General features: G+C 40.1%; 1 protein-coding gene across 2 annotated transcripts; it reads right to left on the minus strand.

The window, feature by feature from the left end:
- Window positions 1-382: 382 nt before the first annotated feature.
- On the minus strand, window positions 383-24744 carry hycc1 (hyccin PI4KA lipid kinase complex subunit 1). 2 transcript variants are annotated; one of them, XM_008421773.2, is made up of 12 exons: window positions 24567-24744; window positions 15013-15094; window positions 13173-13274; window positions 12823-13002; window positions 12038-12118; window positions 11825-11940; window positions 8281-8376; window positions 7563-7679; window positions 6864-6951; window positions 5602-5758; window positions 4367-4707; window positions 2395-2482 (listed from the first exon to the last, which is right to left on the minus strand). In XM_008421773.2, exons 2-11 carry the CDS (start codon window positions 15061-15063, stop codon window positions 4412-4414), a joined length of 1284 nt encoding a protein of 427 aa, XP_008419995.1. In that variant the 5' UTR covers window positions 15064-15094; window positions 24567-24744; the 3' UTR covers window positions 2395-2482; window positions 4367-4411. The 2 variants fall into 2 exon arrangements, with proteins under 2 accessions (XP_008419994.1, XP_008419995.1); XM_008421772.2 differs by lacking the exon at window positions 4367-4707 and having other exon boundaries at window positions 383-2482; window positions 24567-24740.
- Between the last annotated feature and the right edge of the window lie 7 nt (window positions 24745-24751).

Genomic DNA, 24751 nt, shown 5'->3' on the forward strand with positions numbered 1-24751 from the left:
TAGATTCACCAAAAACTTTTTAGCCAACTTTTCAGGATTCATTAAGTATCTTACAGAATTTTTCAGATTTTATCAAAGTGGTGCAGAAGGGCAGAACAGACTTCTGGCACTCAGCAGCTGGTTTTGAGATCTAGTGATGCCGACTCTCACTACTCTGGAGAGAGACTTAAGACTTTATTTTTATTGCCTCACACTCCCCAGATAAATCTCACTCCAAATTGAGAGTGTCTACACTTAAAAATGAAATGATTTCTTCCAGATTTGAAGGCTACATTAATAAACCAGATTTCTGCCGAGTTATTATAATGAAGCTTTGACAAATTGGTCTGAATAATACGAATGCCCCCTAGTGGAAGAAGAGAAACCTCTCAGAGCACACCAGTGAAATATAGAAACACTTTATTTCCAGAACTTGTAGCAATGAGTTATTTTCAGACATAGAAAGGCAAATATAACCAACTTTAGTATAACAGTATGATGTACAAGGATAGCTCAACCATTTTACTGTAAACCCACATACAAAGAAACATGATTGGTATTGTCCCACCAAGCCGTAGACACTTAACAGCTAAAGTAAACAGACCGAGGGTGGAGCAGCATGACGGCTTCATTTAGAACATCATTTGTAGCAGATGGTTGGAGTTTTATTCACTTCTTGGTATTAACATGTCTTTTGACATGTGGATGAAGTAACGAACCAGAGGAGAGGCAGAAATTACGTCACCTTAGTGCTACAAACATCTGACATGGCTGGGTTAGAACATGTGCCCCCATATTGCTTGGACACTTACAGTTTAGGGATAATTAGAAATAACTTTGTTGAATCTAACCAACCTGCTGCCGTATGCGGTTGTTGCATCACACAAAAGTTGGGAAGGAGTCTGAAAGGAGCAAAAAAAAAAAAAAAAAAAGCATGTCCCCTTGGGAAAAAAATACAATTTCAGAGTCAAAAACTCTTGTTCGTATGAAAAATACCAAAGTTCATTACAACCGATTAGCTCTTCTTTGTGCAAAATTCAGTACTCAATCATTCATATTCATCGCCCTCAAAGATGCAAATCATCTTCGTCATTTTTAAGAAGTCGGATCCAAAATGTTGCCATTTATGACGCGGCATGTAAAGAAGGTGCCCTAAAAGGAGCAAAGAGGAAGGAAAGTATTGCTTCTCCGTCACGGTGAGAATACTGTGTGATTGTAAACAGAAGAGCTGATTCTATTCAGACTGGTTGATTATTCAGTGGCTTTCTTTTCAATGCGGTTCAGGAAGAATCGAGAAGAAGCACGTTTAAAACTGCTGTCCAATGAGGTCGGAGTGATCAGCCCAAAAACATTTTAAAAATACTGAATAGAAGTGTTCTGTATTGCTATGGGAAGGGAATTACTAGTAATATAAAAGTAGTAGAAACACATATTTCGACTAAGATAATCACACTTTACTCACTGTACCAATCAGCAGCCGTTTTCAAAAAAAAAAAAAAACATACACACACACATGCTCGCACATATAGTACACTTGCCCACAGACACAAAGAGCATGGGTGGAAAACTGGGCAACAAATGCAGGTTTAATAACTTTTTAAACAGGTTTTTTTTAGTGATCATTTTAAGTGCATTTATTTATGAGAGCAGACTTATGACCTGCCTTGACTTCAACTCAAAAATAACAAAACAAAAATAAAAACAAGAAACCTGAAAATGGTATACCCGATGTCCTCCCTCCATCATTCGCCGAGCTGCTCTGAATGTCAGACTGAAGCGAGACAACAAGCCGGTTTACGGCACGCGGAGTCAGAAACGACTAAAACAAAGTGATGGAGGAAAACACGCTGGGAGGTGGGGAGTTTTTCTTCACACTTTTGTGGTCGAATGCAGTTGGCATGGCTTGGAGTTCCAGATCACAGGTACAGGGTCACAAGATCACAGGATCAAAGATGAGGGTTCGTTTGAGTAAAAGAGTCTTAAAGGGTTCAAAGGTCGGGGCTGAAGTGAACGCTAATGCTAGTGGAGCGTGTGGTGTGGCTCGCCGTAGGGCTCAGGTACCCCATACTGTCCTCCTGCAGGCTGCAGGAGAAGCAGCCCACCTCGGAGGTCGGGTGGTTGGGAGTGGGGCTGCTGCTGGTAACGACCTCGAAGGAACGAGAGAAGACGGCGCTGGCAGTGCGAGTCAGGCTTGTGAGGGCGCCCGCCCTGGGCACCGACTGGCTGGAAGTGAGCGTCAGCCGCTTGTTGGACAGGTCCGCGTTCTCGCTGGCGGCCCGCCCCGTTGTCAGGGCGTTGCACTCCTTGTCCTTGTCCTTGCTGCTGCGCCCGTTGAGTCGAACCATCTTCAGCGCTTTAGCTCCCAGGTTCAGTGTGGTGGTGCTGCTGCTGATGGTGATGGCAGGAGGGTTCATGTCGGGAACCACCGCCGCTCCCGGCCAGACCCCTTCGTCTAGCTCGGCTATGTCCATCAACTCGTCCGGGGAACCCAGATCCACTGCGTCTGTGAGGCAGACGGAGGAAAAGAAAAGAAAAACAAACAGGCACTCATGTTACCAAACAGGTGCAGGATTATCAACCTCATCTGTTGTCCAGTTTATTTAATCCAATGGTGACTAAATGGATTCGAAATAAACAGAATAATTGTTTTTAAAACACTAAATTGGCTGGACGTCAGATGAGGTTTACTACCAACCAGCAGGTGGCGCCTTTACACTGCAACGTCATCTTAAAAAGAACATCTGGCCACCAAGCAAAAGATTATTAGTTAAAAGTCCAACACACATTAGAATAAGGAGCAGAGGTGTGAGATAATAGCTAGTAATCTAGTTTTAAAGGAGTGCATGTTTTGTCCCAAAGGAAAGCAGGAATAGTGTTTAAAAGCACAAGCCTTGGAAAAAAAATCACAAAGGGAAAGTTGATGAAAGCAAATAAAAAGGATCATTTAAAAAAAAAGACTTCGTCCCTTCCTTTGATTAGCTAAAAATTAACACTATTTTCTGCTTTCTGTAAAACATGAAACCAGACCCGTGTGAAGGGCAGTATGTTCACAACTACAGATCAGAGCCGTCGCTATCGTGACAACAACACGAGTACAGAGCAGATAAAACAGACAGATAGGAAGGTCCTGCTGAAGTTCTCCAGATTCAGCCCGCTCAGAGCAGGTCAGGAGACTTAATTAAATTTAAGTTCAAGACCTGCATATCCTTCCTTGGCTCCTAACTACAAGTCAGAAGCAAACAATCTGCTTCCAGTTGCAACCCAGGATTAATGTGTTGAGGTGTTTCGACCTTCCGAGTACCTTTGCCTTTTTTCCTGGTAAAAAAAACAAAAACTTTTCTGGAGCCTTCTAGAGATCCTCCAAGCTCACTGCTTCAAGGTCATCGGGATTACTCTCATTTTTCTGATACGATATGGAAAGAAAAACATACTCATTGATAAGCCTACCTTACAGTACCTTGTAAAAGTATTCATAGTCCTTGTATATATTGACATTGTGTAGTGCAACGACCACATGACAATGTATTTTCTGAGATAAACATAAAGCAGAATACAACTGGGAAGAGGAAGATGTAGCCATGCATGAAATCTATTCAGTTTCTCTCTATGCTAAAAAAAAAAAAAAAAAACCCTGTTCACAATGAGGATGTTACTTCAAGAGTACTTAGATTGTCTGTTTTTATGCTCTTTACTTGCCAAACCTGTCAGTTTCCATTAATACCAAAATGTGTTTATCTGCAGGTGATGGATTCTTTGTGAAATGCACAAAACCTGGGAAATGTAGTCTGGACTTGTCTAGTGAGTTTCTTGGCCATCATTATTCTTCCCAAACAAAAATCTGACACGTCCAAAGCACTTCTGGACAATTTATGAGGCTAAACACAATTACATGGTACACTTCCCGACTTTATTTGTTTAAAAAAAAAAAAAAAAAGTTGAACACTATACATTTCAACTTTTCAATTATGTACCACTTTGTGTTGAATAAAATACTTTAGTTGTGGTTGTGACAAACAGGTTTAATTGTATAAATACTTTTACAAGGCGTTGTCAATCTCCTCCAATAAAAATCACCTTTAATTTATGTACTTTTTTAAAAAGTATGATCTGAAAAGACACCAAAAGACATTTTTAGGAGGTTATTAAAATTATTCAGAGAGGTTAGAAATAACCGACTGGACTTGAGGGGAATCATGGAGGCTGGTCTTAATAATGAAGCTAAACCCACACGGGAGAGCGTGAATAAATGAAATGATGATCGATACCGATTGACAGGTGAGAGAAATAAGTGCATTTAGGTGAAGAGAGGGTGGTGGAGCGCAGCGCGAAAGGTAAAGGGGAAAGTCATCATGCAGCTTTTTCAGACCACTCCCCCACACATGGTTACCTAGGTTACCCCTGGAGTGGGGCTAGGGAGAGGGAAGGTTGGGTCTCAGTACTGGCTCCTCCCTGCGGAGGCCGACCCAGAACCCTCATTCTCCACCATTCGCCTCACAGACTTCTGCCTCCTGACCTCCTGACTCCTACTTCCGGAGTCGTGACCTCGGGAGTCCGTGCTGACCTCGGAAGAGGCCCCCAACGAGTCGTCGAGGTGGTTGCGTCCGTCGGAGCGCGGCCGCAGGGACTCTCCATTGGCCATTCGCTCGCCGCTCACGCCAGTCACACTGATCTCGGGGACGGCCACACCCCCCAGTGTTGGGTCACCGTCTACACTCACCTCCTGGGTCTCTGATGGCGGGGAGCATGGAGGGGTTGGGGGGCAGGACAGTACATAAACAAACCACACACACACACACATGCAAACACAGATGGAAAGATGCATTTCATGCACATAGATAAAAACAAACAAACAAAAAGACAGTCATGTGCACAGACACACACAACCACAGAAACACAAAACAAACAAAAAGGTAATAAATTTAACAGACATAAATAAAAAAAACGTTACTGATCAAAACATAACATAAAGTACATGCTGTGTGGAGATGAAGAGGACCACACTAACTGAATGGATTTGCAGTCTGCAGTGTTTCCCAAACATTCAATCATCCTTTCCTCCGTCATCTGAACATACATAAGCTGCTTGCATGTTCCTGTCAGAAGCGCAGACCGCACAAGATAAAACCCGCTCATTAAAACAGCAGAAGGCTGTAATTTACCTGATGGATGCGTGTTCTGGGAAAAGAGAGGAAATCTCTCCTAAAGCTAAAAACACATTTTGCCCCCAAGAGAGCTGAAACTTTGAACATACAGGACAAACACGTGACTTGCTTCACACTGCAAACATGGCCATGCATGTTTCTAAATTAGAAGATAAAAAAAAAAAAAATTTTAATGAAGTAGATCCTATCAAACTGATAATGATCTACAGTTTAAAGGTTGGTCACTATTATATTGTTTATAATAGTGAGCATAAATGAAATGGGTGGTTGAATAATGATATTTTGCCCTCTGCTTTGGTGTGGAAGTCCAAAATGATACGTTTCTTACAAAATGCTGAGAAAAAAGAAAAAAAAAAGTCTAGACGAGAACTTCTCTCCTTCACCTCAGTTTTCCCTTCCCCCCCCCCCCCTTCTTTTTCCTCTGTGTGCGTGTGCGTGTGTGAGTGTGTGTGCATCTCACCGTTTCTCTTCCAGCGGTGTCCTCTTATAGAGAGGGAGGTGACAGCATTGCGGGAGATCCTGGAGGCGGTGGGCGTAATCTCCACTTGGATACTCCGACCGCCCTCTTTGCTTTTCAATGCTGCGCTGTGTAGTGAAGACTTGATGGCATTACCCACCTGCAGATTAAAAAAAAAAAAAAAAAAGACATGTTCATACAAATAATTTGACGACAGTTTGAAATCAGCTCTGGACAGTTTACAAAGAGTCCTTCTGTTTGTTTTCTAGGAATTATTAACGCTTGTTTTGTCCTTGTGTAGCTCTATTGATCAGCTGCTATAATCCCCAAATCAATGATTGCTGAAGTAAAACAGAGCATTGCCTTAGACAAATATTCACACTCATTACACCCACAATTGTTCTAATTTAAACAACAGATATCAGTGAATTTTAAATATGCTTTCAGTAAATGAGGTAGACAACAGCAGAGGAGTTCTTTTTCATTTAATCGAGTCAAGACTACGCAACCTGCTGAAGTAAAACAATTAAAGGACAAAGCAGACTACCAGAGTTGCTAGCAGGGACATTAGATGCACAAAAAAAAAAAAAAAAAAAAAAAAAAAAAGGATTTTGGGTGTCACAACTCCTTACATAACAAAAATCTGCTCACACTTAAAAATTCTTATGTGGCAATTGCAAAGTGATCATGTAACAACTAAGAGCGTATCATGGGGTAGAAAGCATTAGGATTGGAACAACATGTCTTTTGTGTGCAGCGCTGCGGCAAATTGGTCCCGTGAAGAACACGTCAAAGTTTTATGCCGAGCTTGGGGGCCACTGTGTATGTTCCAAACACAACAAGCACGTGTGTGCATTTGTGATAAATGTCCAAAGACTGTACTCAAAGTCTCAGACTTTTCTTTTGATGCAAAACACTCTTTCTATAAATGTGCATCGAGATGTTGTGCTTTGATTGCGCCAAAGTCGTGCACCTTGACTCGTGTAGTAATATTGTGAGCTTACTAGATTCAATCCTCTACTCCCTGGGCCTCAAGGATTACAGCTTAACTGAGCAGAAGGGAAAGCATGTAAATAATCTAGTGGGATTACACTGTGCTCACAGTTGCAGACACACAGAGACCAAACAGGAAGCAGCACACAATACCGGACACGAAGCAAGACTGAGGCCAGCACGTGCGTCTTAATCAGGGTTTCTCTCACGCGCGCACAAATTTCTGAGGACAAGTGCAGAGGAAGGAGAAATGAATAAAGCGATGCACCCACCAAGAGAGCCTCAGGAAATAACTCCAGCTGGGCTCGATACAGGACGTCATCCAGCGCTTTGGATCCCAGCTCAAGTTCACCGTTGGACCTGTTCAACAGGAGAAACAAGCGAGTTCTCAAATAAACAAGAGTGTCATTAGATCAGAAAATACAATCAGGAACCAAGAGCAGCTAGGAAATGTAAAACTTTAACTGGAGATGAATTGAATTTCACCACCAACATTCTGAATTTTAAGGCAATACAAAGTAACGCAGAAGACATTGATTCTCGCATAGATGTTTGATAAAGACATATTTTGTTCAAAAGGAAAAAAAAAAAAAAGATAAATCACAAAGGAAATTGAGGACATGTTGCAGTGTAGTCTTGTGCAAAAGTCTGAAGTTATTACTTTATTTTTGCTTTAAAGAAGCCACACTTTGTTGTTTTAGTAGTATCATGGATATTCAACTAACATGTCTGTTTAAATTAGTTATAAGTTAATGGAATGGATTAAAAATGGGGGCGGGGGGAAATGTTGCTCCAAGTAAAGCTACTTTAATAGATTTACAGTCTTGCTTCGTGTTTGCAAAATGCACACAAATCATAAAGTACCAATATTGCCTTCGTTCAATATTGAGCAAGCTGTGGAAAAACTAGGAACTGAAACCCTCAAATCTCACTGCATAGCTGCGGTTAAATTATGTGCGTCAAATACTCACAAGGCATAGTAGATCCCTGTTATGAGCTGAACCAAAAACTCTGACGTGACCGTGAGTCGTGTGCTGATGCCTTTATACCGTCTCATCTGTTGCCGCGGGTAGCCACATATACTCACCCTGGAGCGGAAAAGCAATTATTATTAAACACAATGGAGCAGCTTGCAACATGGGAAGCCAAACAATGACTCCACAGGGGCCACTTGATTACAGGTACTTTATGACAGCTTACTTCCCCACCGTGAGCTAATATGAAACTAAATGCCAGCTGAACATAAACAGTCACAAATACGACAGCAAGAATGAACTTATTAAAATTTTACAATAAATAATTAATTGGTTGCACATGGGGTTTTACACACGCCAGAACCAAAACTTAGGTAGGCTTAAACTTCTTGTACACAACTATCAAATAGCAAAGGGGAAATCCAAGCTGATGACTCCTCGTCAGCTGCAGCTGGGAGCTTACCAAAAAAATAAATAAATCACTGTGCCTGGATGAGTGCTCATGGCAGCTCGAAGCCAAATAGTGGTATCTTGGATCTCGCTGGCAGCAAAGGCCATAAGAGGATCAGATCAGCGGCTGCTTGCAAACTAGCGCGGACGTGTTGACATTAACGACGATGAATCTAAGATTATAAATGGCCTGTGTTTGCAACATTTGCTAAGAGAAGCAAACACTACATTACATTAAGAGCTTTGGAGTGTCTGTTTCTCTTACCTGGAGCTGAGCTGACAGAGGGACTGCAGGGAGGCGGGGGTCATGTAGTTGAGAGCCGCATTGTAGCACAGCAGCAGGAAGGTCAGCACCTCAAATCTCATTATCAGAAAACAAAACAGAACATTACAGTCAAAGTGCGTCGTGAGGTGACTCACCAAAATATTAAACATTACTGCAGACTCTTGACTGTACTTCCACCCGTTTGCTAATTAACAAAACAACACAAATGGCCTTGCAAAACTGATCATGTCCCTTAAGCCTTTTAATGGACTCTTTTGGGATTAAATGTAACAGAACATAGCGTGTACTTTCAGCAGTGAGAGGAAGAGGGGACATAGTTTCTACAGATGAAAATATATGCAGCTCTCCTGAGTAATACTTTTTCCAAAACACTTGGTTTTGCAATTACAGCTGCAAGTCTTTTGAATAATTCCTCTACCAAGACTCTGTTTTTCCAAAAAAAAAGAAGGAAAAAAAAAAGGACAGTAAAATTGGCTGGATATCAGCTGTGATCAGCTCTTTTCTGCTCTTCCTAAAGATGCTGAATTAGATGAGGTAGAGTTAAGTTTCTGCCACACAGCATTTTTTTTATGTCGACCAAAATGTTTCACTATGGTCTCATCTGACCAGAGCAACTTGTGACGGAAAGTTGTTTTGGGTTTTTTTTACATGTTAATGTCTCGTGACTGTGTAAACTTATTGTTAGGTTATGTCTTACAATGCTATGAAATAATGCTTTTTGAACTTTAGCAGAACAAGCTTGTCTGAGTCATCACGCTGAGGAGATGTTGCTTTGTAGCTGTATAGGAACAGATAAACAGAGTCTAGTTCTCTTTAAAGCCTGTCTTGTAAATATTTTTAGACTTATTCTGTCCTTGGGTATAAAAAGACATTTTGAACTCTGCAAGTCAAAGATGACACAGACAAAGCTTTTTTGCTTTGACCTGGACACCTGGGTTAAGAGTTGTTCGCTCTCATCTTGTGGAATATTCATAATAAACCTAAGTGAGCGCTTTTCACCTTTAACAGTGCTCGGATACATTTTGTTTTTCTCTTCCCACAGCGTTCTCCACAGGTTTTCTGTGGTGCCTTACAGAGCTTTTGTCCAAATTCTGCACACAGAACTTCTAATCATGCGCTTTCATTAAAGAGTTTAATCTTGCCTCTATTACACCACATCCAATTTGGAGCCTGGAGGAGGGGCAAAAAATAAAGTCTGTATTGCAATGCATTGAGATGCAGCAATTGAAAACTCGACTGTCAAGCGTCAACACTCAGTTATCTTGATGTTTAATTTGTGACCTAATTTTGGGTAATGCAAAAGGTGGAACTTCAAAGTACCTTTATAGTAAACACATAAGGTCACATGCACCAAATTCAGCACAGGTGAAAACTTAAAGGCAATATTTTGAAACAAGACACACACACAAAAAAAACAACTTATTTTATATGGATTTTGCTAGAGATGTGTCGATCGGGTTTTTTTCTGCCGATACCGATTCCAATCACCCATGAGGGCCGATCACCAATACCGATCATATAATTATTTTTATTTTTTTTATCCTTAACACTACCAGTTACATTATGTGGAAAAAGGAACCATGAATTCAGCTTAATTTAGACAAAAACTTGTTTTTAATAACTTTTTCCAATAAGAAAACTAAACAAAGCAGGCCTTGTGCAAATTGTACTGCTATCGGTAATACTATCTTTAACAGAATGATAACATATGAAGGCTCTGAAGAGGCTAAATAATGCAAAGAGCCAAAATAAAACCTTTCAACATTGCCAAAAAAATTCAAGTATAAAACTTAACATTCAAAGGCAAATACAGGTTCCATTACAATAAACAATCCAGTGTTACTGAATGAAAACTTCCTGATAGCATGGCGGCTAGCTGATTACTGCTAGTTCTGATTGGCTGTTTCTGACTGAGCGGAGTAATTATGCAGAACAGGGAGGAGATTGATTATTTTTTCAGAGATTATCCGTCTCATGTTAGGACAGCGAAAGTTTTAATACGCATGTAAAATGTATTTTTTTAAGTTAGATGCTGCAGGTTTAAGCAGAGGTTCGGTGTAAGAGTTCACTACCAGGGGGAGCAGAAGCGGCGCTCCGTTTGTCAAATATTACTACCTGTAGCGTGTAGCAGCAGTTCAACAGCGAGAGCAGAACCAGCGTCTTACATCGCAGCTCGAAGGCTTAAATAATTTTGCAGGTTATTTGTTTAGCTTTCTGACCGTCATGCTAATCCGGGTGAGTGTTTGTAGCTGTGCGCTACTTTACCTGCCATCTGATCCTCCTATGTCTTTTTAACTGCAGTGAGCCTCGATGTAGCCAAACTCCGTCAAGTATGGCATTGTTTTTATGCCATATTAGATTCGTTGTGTTGATGCATTTTGACGTGCTTCAATTTTCTGCCGCAACAAGTAAACTTCCCCATTCACTCAGTGCGTTATAGTTCCACATTGCTTAAGATTTGTTGCTGTGCGTTTGCACAGTGTGAAGGAAAGAGAAGACCAGCTGCACAGGCAGGCTGCGAAATGAGATGCAGGTGATCGCTTTGTGTGATCGGCAACAAGAGACAGTGATCGGCGATCACCGATCATACACTTTTTCACGGAAATCGGCCGATTATGATCGGTGGCCGATCGATCGGCACACCTCTACATTTTGTTATTTGTCACTTTAAACAGTAAGAGCAGAGACGGCAATGTGAAAGCTCACCCGTAACTCAGTGTAGTCGAAGCTAATCGCAAAGATCAGAGCAACTTTTACCACTGAGGATCTGCGACCATTCAGACTTACTGAGAATTTGCTTTATGGAGCTCCACTTTAATATAAAGATGCAACCTACAGGAGATTTCAAGTAAACTCAACGCCACCATAACAAAGTGACAATGTCAAAAACAGAAAAGGTTAGCTCTATGGACCACCGCAGAATCTCATCTCAGCGTTGCATTTTTTTATTAAATTTTCATCTGCAATGGACAATTTTGCAAGGCACTCCAAGGACAAGTTTTGTCGCATTTAATTAAAAGCGTGAGATTAAACAGCCCAACTAAAGAGGAAAAAAAAAAAGACAGAAAGAAGCTGGGAAAACTTTCCTTAAGGCAAACATGACCGATTTAGATTATTTAAAGTTGCATTAATTTAGGAAATCCTTAAGGCAACATAACTTCAGATAAAATGAAGCAAAGACAACTGCCAAAGGCAATCACTGAGTCAAGTGCATCATGAATAAAATAATCTGTTATGGCAGCAGCTCAATGCGCCACCACCACACCATGATGAATCTTCAACAATATACTTGAGAGTCTAATATTCAAGCTGAAATTCATAACTTACGACACTGAACTGTTTTTATTCAGACCCTGAACATCCTTTGTGGGTGCTAGTATTTCAGTTACGTGTTGAAGTAAGCTACAGTTTGTTACAGTCTTTGTCCCACCAGGAAAGTTGCATTTAAAATTACCGCTGTTCAGCATTTCTCAATAATCTGCCCACCAGGAAAGTAAAATGTTAACTAAAATATTCCTCCTACCTGTTTTGTGCTGTAAAAGTCTCTCTCTGGAGGTGTGGCCCACTATACACCACCCTGCTCAGCCCGTGATTGGCTAAAGCTCCTTCTGTGAGAGCTATGGAGCCAATGGCTGATGGCTAGAAGCAAAATGAAGAAGTTTAAAATGCGAGAAAATTTAAATACATTTAGGATTTTTTTTCTTTTCTTTTTTGCAAGTTTGAGTGTGAGAAGCACCTCGTGATATACTGAGGGTTTGGAGAGGGAAGGGACGGTGAAAGACAATATTTTACTTTGTCCATCTTTGTCAACTATTTCCTGTGAAGAAAGAAAAATAGGAAAAGGGATGAATAGTTCTGTGGGTAAAAAAAAAAAAAAAAAAAGCACGATTTTCACTGAAGTGAAGCTTTTGATCACTTAAGGCCCACCCATTTGTGTGTGGGCGTTTGCACGTAGACCACAGGGTGTTATTTCCCCACAAGCTCTGTTGGGAGTGTGAATACTTATTTGTGTGAACACACACACAATCAAAAACCCCAGGGCTTTAATGTCCCCTGTGTGTCTCTGAATGTCAAACAGATTATTAGAAGCCAGTCAACGTGCTGACTGAGTGACAGCTGACCTATTCTGGTATTCAGAGAGGAAATGAGGAGAAGCTGCACTTTGTTGATAGAGCACTTAGAGCCAAAGTGGAATAATTTTAATAATAAAAGTGCTGCAATATCTGTGAAATGATTAAGGGCGTTTATAAGTTGCAAACTGACCGTGTTTCAGTTCCTTTATTTCTCACCCTAACTTCCTGTCACTCCTAATGCTCAACTTTCTAATAATACAGAAAAAAAAGTAACTTTTAAAACTTATGCTTCTACAATAACCTGAGTATTTCAGCATATATTTAACCTGAACCGCAATAAAGATTTGGGAAATCAAAAGACATGGTTTGTTTGCTCTCATCACAATGGAAACACTTTATCAACATTAATCAAGACAAGCTCCTCTCCGGGGCTCATTCTTTCTCCTACCAGGTTGTAAATGCCCAGCAGCAGTGCCTCGATGCAGCCGGATGTGTGGGGGTCTCTGGCAGCGCTGACAGACAGGAGGCTCCACAGGAGCTCTGGCAGGAACTGCAGTGTGAAACGCTGCAGCTGTGGCACGCCGCTCCGGTAAAACTCAAACAACTGGTGACAAACTGGCTCCAGCAGCTGAAGAAGGACCAGAGAAAAAAAAAGACTAAAAGTTGTGGAAATGGTAAAAATATACAACGGTAATGAATGTTTTTGTGATTCAAGTCTAGAAATAAAACTTGTATGTTGCCAAATTAAAAGTTTTTATTCCAAACAGATTAAATTTGTTAAGAGGTATGTGTACGTACGTCGCTGTAGTTTTCTCGTATGACCTTGTAGAGTGCCGGTATCAGAGAGCCTTTCTCTTTAAGTGAGGCGGCATAGGAGGCGATGGCACTGTCTGGGAGGGTCTGAAATAATGCAAATACAGAGAAGTTTGCAACACTGTTTTAATAAATTAGAATAGTGGAAAGTTTAAGCATTTCAGTAACTCAGTTAGTCTCTTGAAACACTTTATGTAGTTTAATTACACAGAGACTGACACGCTGAGGCCTTTATTTGTTTTAATTATGATTTCCTGTTAACATCTATTAAAAAAAAAAACATTTAAGATGAGAATAAACAATAGTGGGCTCCAATGTGGGCTTAATGAACAGCAAGCTAAATATGCTGCTTAAGGATTTTTTTTTAAAAGGTACCTTTAATCCGATTTGATAAACCATTTTCTATCGGTAGTTTGGCATTAAAATGCTAGTGTAGAATTGTATTATTTTTTTCCAATTTCATACAGCATTTTATCGTCTTTCCTAAAAACTTAAAATTATACCCTACTTCAATTGTTTTTAATTCTCATCCTATAACTATCGACAGAATGTGCCTGTAGATGCCATTTCTTATTGCCAGAAAACCACATTTCCTCACCATAGTTTATGTGTAGACTAGTAGGAAGTAACAACTGACACAGTTAGTGCAAAATGTCCAGTGACAGACAGCTCCTAAAAAAACACCTGCAAAAGTCTACAGCAATGAGATTCCATTAGAGCAAAGATTTGTATACAAGTTCTCACATTTGGAACTTAACAGTTAAGAAATATTGCATCCCTTATAGTCTTTTGGGATATCACTCTAACAAACAATAATACTCCAATTTTACTATTTAATATGGTATAATTAACTGCAGCCCTGCTCATCAATTATTAAACTTTAAGCAACATCTTGCATTAAAAGTACCGTCAGTGGTTAGGTTTCTAAACAAACATGGTTTCCGACTCTACCCTGCTGCTCTTCCTGTTTGGTGTGCACCATTTTTACTGTGTTCAGAAAGTTAAAAAAAAAAAATCTAAATGTGTGCGACCATTCAAAGCAACATAAGATCCCGGATGCCTGATTGGTGAACCAGATGTGGGTAAAGAGGACAGAATAGGTCAACAATGTCTGCAAGAAGTTGGTTTTTACAAGGTGGATTCTCTGACAAACAAGGCCAAGTTTTATTACATTTTGGTACCACATATATTAAATAAGATGGTAAAACAATTCACAGATGTTAATGTGACAAAGTCTCTGTAACCACGTCTGGATGCTATATACATAATAACCAGTAATTTGAGAGTGATGTGAGAGAAAAAAAAAAAGAAAAAAAAAAGAAGTACTTTTCTGTGCCATCATCACAACCGTTTGAAGTAAACTCAATTACATTTTCTTATAGTATTCATGCTAATTAAATTAATGGAGTTTCCTTTTGTTCTCATGAACTGTTGGGTCTTAATGAGTGTAAAAAGTTACATCATGGGCAACAAGAAATTGTAACTGACGGCCAATAAGTGGCATTTTGACACCTTTTTACAACTTGCTCCAACATATTTTGCATTAGATGTAGTTCATCAATAACACTGGTTATTTGCTTTCGGAGGACAATAGTTTTGTCTTTATATATTTACACTAAAATTTATCTTTTGCTTCGTGTACCAGGTGAGTCCTCGTGTTTTGAGTGGGAGCGCTGCAATTCTCTGGGAACAAAGCACTTCCCGGAGCGCGTTCGTTTCTGTGAGTGAAATACATTCTGCCAGTAAGAAGGAGCAGCAGAAACGTCTCGCATACAGATGATGGGTGAAGGACGTTTCAGACTTTGTACTCAGAATAAAGTCCTACCTTAAATTCGGACAGCCATTCCTCCACCACTCCTTGGTCCATTGCCAACATGTTCCCTCATCTGCAGTGGAGTTGCTTCTACCTAAGAAAGACAAAAATACAGATTAAACGCGCAAGCTATTTATATGTAGATGTGGTTCGTATCGACCCACACACACACACACACACACACACACACACACACACACACACACACACCCACACACACACACACGGAGGAACCTTCTATTATTCAATATTCTCCTGATAAAAATACTCAAATAAAAATAGTAAAACAGTGAATGTACATGCTTCGGGGCTGCAGCACTTCAAAGAAGTACAAGTCTCACCATCCTTTTGCTTTTTTCTCTTGCCTGCCTCTCATCCCTCTCCAGACAAACACCTCTGCATCGAGCACCTTCTCAACTTAGGCTTGTAAATCTAACATCACCCACACAGAAAAAACCCTGGCTGACACCACCGCTGAAGCACCGCTGAGAGAAATATACATATATAAAAAAAAAAAAAAAAGATCTTGCTGAACAAGCTGTACAGATTTGATGTCTATGAAGAGAGAAAAAGTGGATGCTATCCATGTCAATTTATGTATTTTTATCTGGAACAAATCACGCTCTTTTCATCTCTACTTAAAGCCTCATCATTGTTTTCTGTTACATTGAAAAAGGCACTTAAAGAGTTTCTGCACAAAACATCCCCTCCCCCCCATTTATGCTTTTATGGTGTGTGCATCAGGCTTGGTTTTAAAAGAAACACCATTAGGCACTCTTCCTCTGCACGACTCTCTACATAAGTGAGTTTCCCCACCCTAAATGTAATTTTCAAGATGAGTAATGAAGCTTTGTAGTGTTTCAGTCAAACTTGTCACAGCCAGCACTGGAAGAAAAATAAAAGAAGAAACTAAGAAGCTGATGACAAAGCAGAACTTCTTTACAGGTTAACAGCTGTTCAGTTTGGTTGCTTAAAGCTCAATGATGGAACAGAATTAAGATTGATAGAGGCTATTCATAATGCATGAGGTGTTCCTCTGGCGAAAATAATTTATTAATCAACTCAGTGCACTGGCAGATTTCCAAATGAAGTAATCTGTAGACGTTGTTTACAGAGGAACAAAACAAAAGTCTGCAGCTTCACTTTTTGTGGTGCAATTGATTATTTCTGATAAGTTTCCACTGGAATATGGAATATTTGTCATTTTATTTTAGGCTATAAAATAAAGAAAAGCATAAAACAGCTGCAACAGCGGAGCCTAAAAATATAAAGCAAATCCACCCATCACTTTTAAAAAGATAGTGCTGTTTTACAGAGTAATTTACATAAATGTACAGTATTTACATAATAAGCAATTGAAAATACTACAAACCAAAGCATACCGAAATTCTACAAACATACCAGTGTGGGCTGGTAGAAGAGTCTTCTTACCTGAAACTACCACAAATTCACAGTTTCAGAATACAAAGATATAAACCCAAAACCCATGACGTGATCTATTCCTTTCAGTCAAAACAGAACATCAATTCTTAATGCCGCTTACACAACACACTAATATTACAATTATAACATTATCCATCACATTTACAATACACAGACGTAAATGAGAGAAAAAGATTATAGGGGAGTGAGTTTGTCAGTTTGTTTAAAATCAAAGCTGCCCCTTTGGTTTGCCAGTTTAGCTTAATTTAAGGGACTTTAAATTAAATTAGATAAGAATCAAAAAAGTTGCCACTCAAAAAAGTAGCTTGTTTTAAAAGATTAGCATTTTAGTCCAAGTTTCTAACTGAAGATAATTACTGCACAGGACGTCAACACTCTAGTTGTTCTAGAGTAACAGAGAGAGTCTACCTTAGTTAATTAGCCAGGCTATCTGCTCATGTTGCTACCATGTAGTTCGTTTCTAAAACTACATGCTGAACCAGCCTCTTAGCATGCTAACTGTACTATGAAAGCATTACGTTTAATGCTAGTAATTGTAACCAATCTCCTAGATTCCATGCCATGACTTTAAAACAAAAAAAAAGCCAGTTATCTTTCTTGTACATGAGAGGAATGTGGAGGAGTGCCCATTACTGCCAAAAGAGGTCAGGTAGGGCTGGACTGGAGAGATTCTGTTACAAAAACTTTAAAAAATAAAAATAAAAAAAAAAACTCTGGCTGCTTGTTAACTTTTTCTGATGTCTCATTTATAGCACTTTAAATGTGAGGAATTATCAAATAGCAAATATTAGATATTTTGAGTAAAAACATTTTTAATGTTATGATAAGTGGGTCACTCAGTGTTTAATATTCAAATTTACGTGTAAACATCAACATACCACAAAATTGTAGTATTTTTAGGCAAGGTAATTTTATTTATATAGCACATTTTCAGCAACAAGGCAATTCAAAGTGCTTTTACTCCAGGTGATCTGAATAAGAGAAATTTATGAACGTCAATGTAAAGATAGGTTGCATCTGTTGCATCGTGTTAAATTTAAACAGAAAATAGTCGTATTCAGATGAAAAGTATTGGTTAAATCCAAATGCTGATGGCATAACAAAACATGAAAAAGATGTCCAATATTTTTTTTAAAGTGTGAGCTGAAGACAAGGATACTTATTTTAAGTACAGGGACAACTCGGTGCCTCAGATGAATTATCCGTTTTCATTGAAGGCTGTATCTTGCCTGTGTCTTGTCTGAGCTACGCAATAACAAGCACAAGGCTAAATTAGCAGCTGAATGCAGCAACCAAGTCCATGTTTGGTGTGTCTGGTGATGCAGTCACAGAGAAAGCAAGTGGGAGGAAAAAGTCCTTCGATGTAAAAACATGGAGAAAAGGAAACGCTCTCAGACTGAGACGAGAGATGGGATAATTGTTGGGGACAGGTCTTTAACTCCCTCTCTTTTATTCACAGTAGTCAAACATATTCAGACATTGACAAAGTTGAACTTCTTACAGATTTTTCACATTTCAGCTCCTCTATAATCAAACTGTGGAACAATAATCTTTCATACTGAAGAAGTGAATCCAGAAAAATGAAAGAACAGTACAGATTTAGAAGTTTACAAAACAGAAACGATGAAAAATCCCGTTATCCTCCAACTCTTCACCTTTCCTTGACTCCTACTGTCCTTTGGTGCATCCTTCAAAACACAATTTCTCCTTCTACATCTTCCCTGCCTCTGGATGTAGATTTTTTATTTATTTATTTTTTTTATAAATCCATCTTGGTTCACGCTTTTTCTGCCGCATGGATTCCTCCACTGCAGCCAGGTGTCTATTTATGGACTGTACCAATGACAGGAATGACAAGGGAGGAGGGTAGTCAGTGACTCATGAAAAGAGGAAGAATTAAAAATCAGAATAGCCTCCTTTTAGAGAAATTAAGTCCTTTGTGGCAGCCTGTTGTTCCGTTCTTTCGCACACGACAAAGAGAATGTTGTTTTCTAAGGCCAGCATATGCGTTTTAATAAAGGCTGTGATTAAATTGTGGATGAGTCAGTCTTGTAAGAGGGAGAATTTTCCTCCTCCAAAGTGACGTCTAACTCATTAACTTTGTCCGGGGTGACGTCTGGGGCATGTAATTTCAATCAACTGTACCCAGAAAAAGGCTACATACAGCAGCTGCCCATCGTGCTGCCAATAGGTGAGATTTACTTCCTGCTGAAGCTACAGGAAGAAACTGATGCAAAGTCAGTGATAAGGACAAAGAGGAAGCACAAAGCAAAAAAAATCTGACAAATCAATTGTCCAACATAAGATAACGGGTTCAACAAAACAAAGGATGCATTTATTACTCAACGTCAATAAGAATGGACATTAGGAAAAAAAAAAGAAAAAAGAAAAACTCTTAAAAGTACCTGCTAGTTGTTGGGATATATTTTGACTTCAGAGTTGTTTTTTTACAAGCAAGAAAAATAGAAAGCATTTGTATTTTAAAGAGTGTTCAGATCATCAAGAGTCAGATCATTAAAAATGCAGCTCTTGTGGGACATTCCCAGTTAACTACTAGTCAAGCGAACTCATTGATGCCTCATTGGGGAGTGAAATCTAGCCCATCTAACAAGTAAAGTAGCTGAAGTTGGTAGAGAAGTCCATTCTGGTTCTGATAAAGAGAAGTCAGAATGCACATTGCACTGTAGTTTAAGCATGAGTCTTCTCAGTCAACACCAGTCAGGGTAGGAATGTTGGCCCTTCTCAGTCGGTGAGAACTTCAGCAATGAACACACGAGCATCAGGGCACAATGGAAAAACTAAGTCTGTTTTGATAAATCGTGTTTTCTTTTACGTCACCAAAACATTGCTGAAGTGAAACTATGTTCTTTGATGGGTGTGGCATCTTACAAACTGGATAATGAAGAGGTGCCACAAAGCCAAACTTGTTCAGGAACGGTTAAAAGACCACAACAAATAATTTGAGCTTGAGGTGTTGAGCTCAAACTTGATCCCACACCTCACATCTTACAGGAGCTACAGCTTGGCGTGAGACATCACAGTATACCTCCAGGAGTCTACGCCTCAATTGTCAGGGCTGTTTTGGCAACAAGGGAACCAATACCCTATTAGGCCATTGGTCATTCTCTTTTGGTCTACTCGGTATATAATGTTAATGGGCAATGTGCTGTTAACACCAAAGAATTATTCGGAATACAACAATGTTTCATGCTGTGAAAAGTCAAAACGTCAGCTTTGGGTTTTACTAGGATCCCTGAATGAAAGCAATATAAAAACATTCACTTCATTATGAAACATTAAATACATGTTAGCTCTCTAAAGTAAAAGTTGAATTGTACATTTAATCTTTCACACTTGACTAAATAACCTGCCCCTGACTCTAAGAGTGATCTATTTTGACTAGACAAAAATAAATTCATCTCTAGGAATGAAAATCTATTTTAATGAAAAGAAAAACAACGCTAAGATGTCTGAGCTCTTGGGAGTCTCTGCACAGATTGATGCAAAACGATCTTGTGGAGGAAAACAGAAAACTACTCATGCTGGAAGAGCTCCGCAGCATGTAATTATGTTTATAGGGGCATCTTCATCGCTCGTCTTTGTCTGCTGAACTGATTATGTCAGAAGTCGATATTTATTGGGAGAGCATCCCTGAACAACTCAGACAACAGGTGGTGAGGTAATTCTGCGCTCATGCAGAGCAACCAGATAACACACACACAGTTCACAGATGATGCAGGAGCAAGAGCATGTCCAAGTCGTGAATAAGTAGAATAGGAAACAGTTGAAAGAACGAGGTGGCAGACAGTACAGCAGGAGTGTCTAAAGTCGGTTCTCAAAGGCTGGTATCTGGAATGTTCTGTTATTTTTCCTGCTTTATCAGATCTGATTCAAGTGAGAGTTTATTAGCAGACTTCTGCAGAACTTTATGGTATGCTGAGGAGGAAGTTGGACCTTTTGAATCAGCTGTTTTGAAGCAGAGACGGATCTAAAAGTGGCAGGACACCACGGACCCTTGAGGACCAGAGCTGAACACCCGGTTCAGGATGATGAATAAAACAAACACCTATTAGATAGACAAAGTTGGAGATATACAGAGCTAAACTTTTTTAATAGTTTCAAGTGATTCTGATAGATTTCAATGTATCAAAATTTGAATCAGCAGATCAGACTGCACAGAAATCTGATTGGTGCATCTCTATAGGAACGCTTTTAATTAAAATACAGATTTGACTCTTTTGCACTGTGATGTAAAGATGAAAAAAGAAAACTGCACTTGTTTCCCTTTTCACGCAGCTGTGGTAAATATGTAAATGGAGAAGCTACCACAAAACCCAATCTCCCAGCTCTGTTGTTGAATCAAATTTTTTCTGCTGTTGCCTGCAAAAGAGCAAGTTGTTGTGTGGAACAACTCAAGAGGTGGATAACTCAACAGGAGTGAGACACTGGAGTAAATAAATCAGAGAGTTCATTAGGTTTCGATCTGTGCTGGCCGGCTGGCAGCCTTTCAGCCTCCGAGATACAAAAAAAGAAACCAGAAGAATCTTTCGACGCACACACCTCCCTAAAACCCAGAACACCTCAAACAAAGGAAGTTCTGCTTCAGCCGGGTAAAGTTCTGCTGAAATCAGCCACATGCCATGGGGTGATGGAGAATGTTTTATGCATTGCAGAAGTGTGTGTGACGAAACCTGTTCCTGTGAAGCTCGCTGAAGTTGACAACTCACTCCCTCTGAACTTCCACCTACACCACAGACTTAAACTCTGACACAGCAGACGGCTCTGTGTGCTGCCCAGTCCAAATGAGCTTATTTTTAACTCCTTCTTGAAGACCTCTTTCGACACAAGTCTCCTGTAAGTTTACATTCCTAATCCCTGTTGTTGCGGTTCAACGTTCTGGCAAACACACCCACAAGCTGACACACCATCCTCCTGTATTAAGCTCATATGGAAAATTACAGATGCTTAAGAAGAGATGGAAAAAAAAACTCTACAGTAACAACAAACATACCTGCCAGTGAACTGCAGTGAGTCCCAGCGAGAATGATGTAGAAGGATATTCCCCCTCATTTACATCCCCCTCCCCTCCCAACTGATTACCTCATTTCCTATTGCACACATATGTTCCTTCTTTTTTTTTGTTTTTGTTTTGCTTTGTTTGGTTTGAGGAAGAGACTTGACCATTAAGAATGGAGGCTCGAAAAGAGGGAAGACAGACAGAAAGAATGACGAACTGGGTGGTTTTAGTGAGCCACCAAGCCGCCCAGGCTGCTTTTCCTGTGGTACAGGCTTGCAGCTGCATTGAGCGACTGGTTAGTGTGAGATAATCACAAAGGCTCCTCCAATGTGAAACCCGGCTTAGAATAAATTATACATGACTTGCATTCTTTAATTGAGCTCCAATATCAGATCTGTTACTATAATTAAATATGATTCAATCGGACGTCTCAGCAACTCGATGGAAATGTTTTAACCTAAAAAGGTACAAAGTTGGGGTGTGACAGTGATTACATGACTCTGTTCATGCATGCCCCAACCTCACCTGCTCACCCTTCCAGCTCTGCCAGGAGCTCCTAACAGCACACAAAAGAGCGTTATTTTGACATCCCTCTTTTGCTTCTGTCTACTCCAGTCTTGTTTATTTGGACTATCGCAGCCTGCGGACAGTCTTGTTGCATCACTGCCTCCCACCATGCTCCCCCCACGCCCCCAAGGTCTTTCACAACAGTAGGTAGCTTTACGCTGAGAGGAACTGGCGAGAGCCGGGATGATACTTCTGTTTTTATTCTCTTCTTCAAACAATAATGCACGACAGAAAACCGCCTGCAGCAAACATGACAACGGTCTCTGGCTTGTGTCTGCTTCAGCGCTGAGGGACACTGAGCAATCCGACAGAGAGGAATCCTCTTATAGCAGCCCACACTTTCTTCTACTTTGCCTCCAAGCCAGCGATGCGTCTTCATCCCATCAATTCTCCGTCTCCCTGCGGCAAGAGCGCTGGAGAATACCGCGCTCCTACAAGCGTTCCTCTGCTCGTTTCCCCTCCGTGTGTCCCAGCTTGGCTCGTCACAGTTTCATAACTTGCCCAATGTGAAAACGCGGACCTAAATTGAAATGCTCTTAAGATGTCTGCTGGATCATAGCGCTCAAAATACGGCTGCACAGTTTACATCGTCACAACACTATGTATTATGGAAACTGCAAGGGATTGCTTGGATGTAATATCTTTGGGGACAAGCATTAAAACTCTGCTTGTTGGTAACATAATTGGCCACTTGATATCGGATGAACTTTCGCTATCCTTTGCTCAGCATTGACAATACTGTTACGGCAATATTAAACAATATTTTATGTCTCCCAGCCCTGCACACACACAAAACTTTTACTTTTACTGAAAAAAATGAGTCTCTCTGTGCCACCTGTGCTGTTATTGTGCAAATACAAGGAGAACTGCTCAGTGTGAGACAATATTACACTAACCTTCTGGCTCTAGCGCATATTAGTGATGCTAGATGACAGAAAAGCCTGCACCGTCTTCCAGCTCCATAACCTTAGGGCTTTGTTGTCACAAAACATTAAGAGGCCTGGCACATGGATACCACTTTAAATGCACACATTCCTTCAGCAAGCCAACAGTGGGCAGTCACCTCCTTAACTAAAGGCAAAAGAAATGTTAACCTCAACGATGCTCACATGACAGAAAGCAATAACCTCTGATTAAAGTTACAAAGGGAATCTAACAATATAGTTCATGCATTTTAACTATTGTAATTATTTATATTAGGTCAGACTCAAATTAAAGCAGTACAAGCAACAGTTGCAGCAACAGTTCTGTTGAGAATCAAAGGAGATATCACATTTGTCCCTATCCAATCCAAATTTGAACTTTAAATTTTATTATCAAGAATAATCCCCTCAATAGTCAAGCTCCAAACCTATATTAGAGATCGGATTGTTCTAAAATGTTCCCAACAGAGCTCTTTGCTGTCTGACAGCAGGTTTATTGGTGTATAGTATATCTACAAACGATTGGGATGGAAATCTAAGGGCTCTTTTTTTCCCCCCTGTGAAACCAACTGTGGTTATGTCTGCTATCTGGGCGCTCTTCTGGTTAACTCGCTTTCAGACAAAGCCATTAACACAGCTAATGATATCATCAAATGTCTTCCTGTGTGTTAACCCCAAATTGCTTGAAGCAGACGGGCTCTTAAAGCGAGACTTGCTCGCATAAAGGTTTCTTCTTGTTAAAAAGGAGTTGCTCCCCTCCACTTTTGACCCCAGGCTTGTTCACAAGGACAGATTTCTGCAAAGACTTTGACTCAATGCAGTCAGCTGTCTGCCCTTCCTTAGATAGAAAATGACAAACTGATTTGACTGAAATGTATTATAACTGGGAAAACTGTATGTAGGAGGACCTGAATGTGATCATATGATCTAATTGTAAAAGAAACCAATTTTGCCTTCCAAGGAAATGAATACCAAGTCATAAGAGGTGATATACAGGAAACCCAACAGTCAGAGTAGGGAAAAGCTACGTCACATGACAGATTATTAGAAATATTCTAACAACGCATTATCCAACATCCCAATCTGCTGAGGGGTTTTTTTTTTGCTTCCCTGTCAAACAATAAGAAAAAACACCTGAAGAATCTTAATAGGTCCACACCCTGATACACACGGCTATAACTAATCAGCCAAGTACAAAGTCTCACTCTTTAAACAGACAGATACTTTCCATTTCTGTGGCAGAAAATTTACAACTGAAAGAGACGAATCCTGTAGCTTACCCATTACTTTTAATGTTTAACAATGCTAACTGTTCGGTTTAGTTCACTACTGTCTCGTTCGTTATTATGTTCCATACAGCTTGTACTAAACTACGTTTTTTTTCTCCAAAAAATACATTTGTCGACTGGTACTAAATAAGACCAACGCTTATAGTTGTTTATATCGTATTTCTTAGGCGGTGACTCCCAGAGAGTGTAAATTAATCCCCCGCCGCCTCTCTGTCACAGCTTACTGAATGACTTCGAGCTGTCAGCTGCTGCATCCACATTAGCAACTCAGCTAGCTCTGATACGGCGCCGCACCGAGTGAAATTCAGAAAGTTACTCCACACTTACTGGCATGCTACCCGTCAGGTTCCCGATATTATTGTCCTTCGTCGGCCCAAAGATTTCAGTAAAAGGCTAACCGGTTGCTAGTCCATAAATATCCTTAATAATTCAACACCATCAGCTCCTTCCATCTTCGTTACTTTCTCCGGTCAGACTATCACCAACGGCGAAGACGCGAGCTCCGCTGAGTG

This window comes from Poecilia reticulata, linkage group LG11 (genome assembly GCF_000633615.1).
Source record: "Poecilia reticulata strain Guanapo linkage group LG11, Guppy_female_1.0+MT, whole genome shotgun sequence".
NCBI lineage: Eukaryota > Metazoa > Chordata > Actinopteri > Cyprinodontiformes > Poeciliidae > Poecilia > Poecilia reticulata.

Coding starts and splice junctions, on each gene's coding strand:
- hycc1 (XM_008421772.2), bottom strand. CDS start 15,063: ATGTTGGCAATGGACCAAGGAGTGGTGGAGGAATGGCTGTCCGAATTT. Junction 6,952..7,562: donor ACAGGGATCTACTATGCCTT/GTGAGTATTTGA, acceptor CCTGTTGAACAG/GTCCAACGGTGAACTTGAGC. Junction 5,759..6,863: donor TATTTCCTGAGGCTCTCTTG/GTGGGTGCATCG, acceptor TTTAATCTGCAG/GTGGGTAATGCCATCAAGTC.